At 41.2% G+C, this 6,000-nt stretch overlaps 1 protein-coding gene across 2 annotated transcripts in view; it reads left to right on the top strand.

Annotated features, from left to right (window-relative positions):
* Positions 1 to 1,948: 1,948 nt before the first annotated feature.
* Positions 1,949 to 6,000, top strand: part of MLLT3 (MLLT3 super elongation complex subunit) — a 259,465-nt gene continuing 255,413 nt past the window's right edge. For both annotated transcript variants that reach the window (XM_088472584.1, XM_088472583.1), the window contains exon 1: positions 1,949 to 2,866. In XM_088472584.1, the coding sequence (XP_088328710.1) occupies positions 2,864 to 2,866 (3 nt within the window). In that variant the 5' untranslated portion in view covers positions 1,949 to 2,863. The remainder of the gene's footprint in view (positions 2,867 to 6,000) is intronic.

Genomic DNA, 6,000 nt, shown 5'->3' with positions numbered 1-6,000 from the left:
TATAATACTGGTCACCTCACATAACCATATGATATAATACTGGTCACCTCAAATAGCTATATGGTACAGGTCACTTCACACAGCCATATACTACTAGCCACCTTGCATAGGCATAGTCCTGTGTTTTATGTATTCTTTTAGACACTTCATAGTATTATATCACTTTATACTATTGTTATTGCTGGACAGAAATGTCAAAATATTTATTTTTTGCAATTTTAGATTTTAGTTTAACTTGATTAGTTCGTATCTTATTTTATACAGTATGAATGTTTTTATGTGGTTTTATATAATCCGTGAAAGCTATTATTCTTTAGATTATCATTAACTGTGTCGGTCACCTCCCCACGTTGTGCACAGCAGGAGGATATGTGATGCACCTGTAGTTCCTGCCTCCAGAACAACAACACGACCCTGCTTCTGCTCCTAGCTGGAAGACACACGTCATGCCGCCTAAAAGTCTTATGCGTGCCACCTCTGGTGCGTGTGCCGGGGTTCTGACCCTTGAATTTAGCACCATTTAAAAAAACATTATATTTTCATAACTGCCATGTAGTAATACTTTCTAGGGCCACTTTGCTGCTGTGCATGTGAATATAGGTCTGTGACATGCAGTGTAGTCCTTGCCTATTTCAGTTCACAATAACACTCTAAATACTTTAATAAATAGCATACTATAAATCCAAGAGGGATGTAGGCACCTTGCCTGTTGGAATCCTGACCTGGGACTAAGCTTAGGCACCTAAACCCTGACGTCGGAATCCCGACAGCCGGCATTCTGAACCTAAAGCCGGAATCCCGACGCCGGAATCCCGACAGCCGGCAATCTGAACCTAAGTATGACGGAGCCGGGTTAGGTGTTAGCCGTGGGGGAGGGGGGGTTTATTTAGGCACCACGGAGGGGGTTAGGTTCCGCGGGAGGGGGGGGGAGGTTGGGGTTAGGCTACGGACAGGGGGGGTTAGGTTTAGGCACCGCATTTAGGGTTAGGCACTGAAGGAGGAGGGTTAGGGTGCGGTTGTGGGGAGGGTTAGGGTGCAAGAAAGGAGGGTTAGAGGGAGGAGGTAAATCAAACTGAATCAGAAGGAGGGTTAGCATAGTTACGCACCCCTGTTGGGATACGGAGCATCGGGATGCCGCTGTTGGTATATTGACAGATGGCATCCCGACTGGCGTTATTTCATACCCAACCCATCCCAGAAAATAAGGATAGTGAGAATTGTATCTTCTAAAATGAATTACTAAGATTATATTGGTCATTTGAAAAAAATAGGCACATTGCAATTTGCAAGGGAAAAAGCTTTAATGCTTGGGACTATCATTAGAAATTAGTGACAGTTGGAAACTATGGGCATTCTTCTAATTTGCAGGTGTTGGAACACCAGCAATGGCACAACAAATTGTACCCAATTCACCATGATTTCGCCTCGAAATTGTACATTTTTGTTCACAGCACCAACGGGTGCATACAAAAATATACTTGTTCTTGGGGCTACCGTACGTTTGGCATGCGAACGCACTAGATCGCTGGCATTGTCCACAATTCAATCAACCCATTGATTTCAAATCCCCACTTGTTTAGTATACTTTATTAGTTTGATTTAATGTTGTCCTTGACGTTTTCTCACCCACCCTGGTGTAGTTTCCATACTCCATCTGTAATGTGCCCTCATTTCCTTTCCCTAGCCTGTCTCTCACCTTTCCACATCACCTATATCCCTAGCACGCTGTATATACCAGCACCCAGCGCTGTTCTGTCTCAGCAGTAATATGAAATTGGACATTATTCTGCCCCCTCCTCTCATTATTATTTCTTTCTTCTCTCCAGCAGCAGCCTTCGCCTCCCTCCGTCCCCAACAGCGCTATTACTAGTACTAGCAGTGCGCATGCGCCGTGCTGCCAGCCCCACAGCCGCCGCCGGGCTCCTCAGTGTAATGAGACTGAGACAACGGGAGAGCAGCACCAGACAGATAGGGGAAGAGGACAGAGCCATGCTCGCTGCCATCTCACCGCTGCCCTCCACCTCCCACTGATCCTCCCTCCTCGCTGGTGAGGGCAGCACAAATAAAACTTGAAGGAGGAGGAATAAGAGGCTGCCCCAGCCCCTAGGCATGGCCAGCTCGGTGAGTGCAGGGGGTGGAACAAACCCTTTCCCTTAATGCAGCCACAGCACTGCCACCTATGTACTGCCACGGCAAGCACCGACTCAGATCCACCGCCGCTGTATTCTAGCTGATTGTTATCACCAGCGTTTCTTGCCTGCACTTGCTGTTATAAGCGTTGCAGAGCCTGCATAGTGATATACGGGGACATGCGCTGCAGGCAATGGGAGCCGGTGGGAAAGTAGATGGACATATGGACCGGCATCTTAGCGTCCCACAGAGCCTGGACTGAGGACATCGTAGGGATCCAGCCGAGCCCATAGGAGGGGCACCATGGTGTGTGCTGGCAGGATCTGAGAGCTGGGATTGCTAAGGAAAGCAGCCCCAGCCTGGAGCACCTGGGGATGGTGTGCTCTGTGGAAGCATGTACATGGACTAAAGCAAGCCTGTAAAGTGGATCCGTACCAAAAGCTGCATCTCTAATCTACATTTTGTGTTTTACTTGTTATATTATACCATTGGAAAACACGCACCTGGATTAACCGAGTGAAGGAATTATTGTGGCTGGGGAGGAGAAAGCTGCAGAGGGGGTTTTAATCAGGCACCTGCAGGGAAGGGGATCGGACCTGCATCCTACAGATTTGGAACCCGGGATCAACAGAGGAAAGGTGGATCTACAGTGTGATTTATCTGAGCAGTGCGCTGGTAATACGGGCAGCCCTGAGTGCCAGTAGCCGCTGCAGCTGCAGGAGGCGCCGCTAGCATGGTGCGTTCACTTTCTGTGTCTACGAGAAAAGGCTGCTGTAATGTGTGCCAGAGCGAGTCACAAGGGGTTAAATCTTGCCAGTGACAGCCTCCCTAAAGCATTTCCCCTCACCCCAACAACCCCCCTCCTCCTCATTAACATTGTTGTGTTCACCTAGCTGTTTTATACCAGTGACACCTACATTTCCCCCCTACACATCCACCGCTTTCATCTCTTCAGTGGCATTTTGTTTCTGCATCTCATGCTCTTATGTACCAAACACGCTACCGAATATATATATATATATATATATATATATATATATATATATATATATATATATATATATATATATAGTGTGTGTGTATGTATGTATATATACAAATATATATGTGTGTCTATGGATGTGGTGGCCGGTCCACACTTGTGTCATGGATGTTGTGACTTTAGGTTAGCAATAGCAACACTTCCATATGGAGACGTGCAGATTCCGGTCCGTGTGCTCTTTCTAGCACTCTCCTGTATCTGTCTTGTCCATCACATCACTACCATCGTGATATATAATGTAACTGTGATATTTTGTTGTTTAGATGGCAGCACAATCTTTTCTATGTATTGATTTTAAATATGAAGCAGCATATTCAGTTCCATTGTAATTGTGTTAGCTTCACAATCTTTTTTTTATTTATAAAGAATGATAATATCACATCACTGCTGATATCGTTATAGGAGAGCCATAGTCCCTGACTTTATTGTTTCTGGGTTAGTGTAAAACATAACAAATACATATTTTTATCTATGAAAAGTAAACGTATGTGTTGGTAAACTCAATGGGTTTAACTAATTAGACATACTGTTATTACAAACATTCATTACTAACATTTGTTACTTATTTCTTGCCAGTGTATTTAAATAGCTTTTTGGATTAATATGATTTTTTTAAGGCTTCATCAAACCTTTGTACCATTATAAATTCATTTAGGTACAAGTGAATGAGGTATAATGTCACCCACAGTATTTTCACACAATGATTGGAAATATTCTACTAAAAATACTTCTGAAAAGAGCTAATCAGGTTTCCTGTCAGTTTTTTTTCTTGTCAATGAAATTAGCAGCACACACAAAACTTCCTGTTAATAGTGCACCCTCACTGTACAAGATCTGAGCAGCTTTATTGTGCCAGGTATCCTAACCAGACATCCAAAAACAAAGTACAGTATGAATCTATGTGCACATGGGAATTCGTTCTCAGCCTTTGCAGTTCCATCCTCTGATATGGTATTGTCCTCACCTACCCTTTTTTTTTTTTTTTTGGCCCACTGACTCCTTCACTAATCAACTAGGGCTTTCATAAAACCTCCTATCAGGGTTGAAATGTGACTGTTCCATGTTCCCAGGTAACATTCCACTCACTGATCCACCTTCCAGCCATGTGCCCTGTTTGTATATTAATGGCTTGTTTGCTTTTGGTTTGCCAGTGCTTGTCAAGCAAGGTTTAACTTGCTTATTAAAGTTGTAACTGATGCCCTCTTTGTTTTTGTTAGGTCTACACTTAAGTACAAAGACTTATTTCTACCAGTGTAGAAAGTGGTGATAATAGGGAGAATGGACATTTGTTTAAAGCCCTGAGGCCTTTATTAAGTCATTACCACAATTGGGATAGTGCACCTTTACTAAAAAACCAAAATGCCTTTTACAATGTCTTTATCCTTGATCTGATCCATGGCAATATAATCACATCTATACATACAAAATCTATTTTGAATTAAATAAACTTTATGTCAATTTATGTACTTGAACAGAATTATTACATTTCATTATTTTACTATATCATGTTATAAATGTCTTGTAAATTAGTGACTGATAAATAAGGGGTTCATTCTGTATAACCTCATTATGCATTTGCCATTTACTTATGATCAATATAATTTATGTATTAATATATACTGTGTAATATATTCTAAAATGGGTGACAAAAACAGAACCAATGATATCTGGTTTCACAAATGTTAGCTGTAGATGAAGTGATACCCAACTTCTTTGCAGATGAAGCCCCAAATCACATCTTTTTCTAGTCTTCTTTTTGTAAGTGATTTTTAAATGGACATCTCTGCCTCCAACCTAATCCAATTGTGATGACCCAATTAGTGGAAACTTCCTTATGTGTTAGATTGCCAAATATAGTGAATCCGTAGAATATGGCAGAACACATTATCCGTAAGTTAAATGACAAAAACAAATAGCAAGAACATTAATTATGCATTAGCCATTTTTACATTACAGCATGTTGCAAATGTTTTTCAATTTGAGATGTAGGATTTGCTTATCTTTTTAATACATAAACCAATCCTCTCATTATGGAATTGTGGTCAGATTTGTAGAACTCCTACATGAAAATGTGGAGTGGGGAGCTAGTGTCATTGACATACTGCATAAATGAAACCGCTAATGCAGTGGTTCCCAAACTGGGTGCCATGGTGCCTTGGGGCACTTGCAGGGGTGTCATGGGTTGGTGGTTCCAGACCAAATCAATAATTATGGTCCATGTGATAGGTAAAATCAGAACTGGTGGCTGCCAATCACACAATATGTGGACAAATATAATCCCAACCATGTCTACCACCACATAACTGAACCTATGGATGACAAATAGGCACAGTTAACTTAATTTAAAAATATTTGGAGACTTTCTCAATTAAAAACATTTTAGCCTAGGGATGCCGTGAAAAAATGCTGATACTCTAGGGTGCCATGATTCCAAAAACTTTTGGCAACCACTGAATTTGAAGACAAAACAGTGACTCCTGCAACCTCTGTCAAATTGCAAAAATCATGTTTTGGATACTTATTTTTGTTAATACCCTGAACAATTATTTATCAAACTTCTTGTTAATGAGATCAGGAATGTACCATGTCCATAACGCATAACATAATTCATGAACACACAAAATTTATGTATGTATTGTTTACTAAGAACAACTGTTTGTGTATTTCACTTCAGTAGAATAGGGGGTTCCACACAGTTTTCAGGGAGGCAAAGTAAACTTGTGGCGATTCAATTTTTTACTTAATGTATTTGTTTTCTATTGACAATGAGTTAACTATTATTTTTTTAAAAATATAATTGCCAGATAATCAGGTCCACCCTTTCACTC

This window comes from Taudactylus pleione, unplaced genomic scaffold (assembly GCF_031769625.1).
Source record: "Taudactylus pleione unplaced genomic scaffold, aTauple2 ptg000127l, whole genome shotgun sequence".
In the NCBI taxonomy this organism is placed as follows: Eukaryota; Metazoa; Chordata; class Amphibia; order Anura; family Myobatrachidae; genus Taudactylus; species Taudactylus pleione.
Note: the sequence above shows the minus strand (reverse complement) of the source record. Positions and strands in the feature narration are given on the sequence as shown.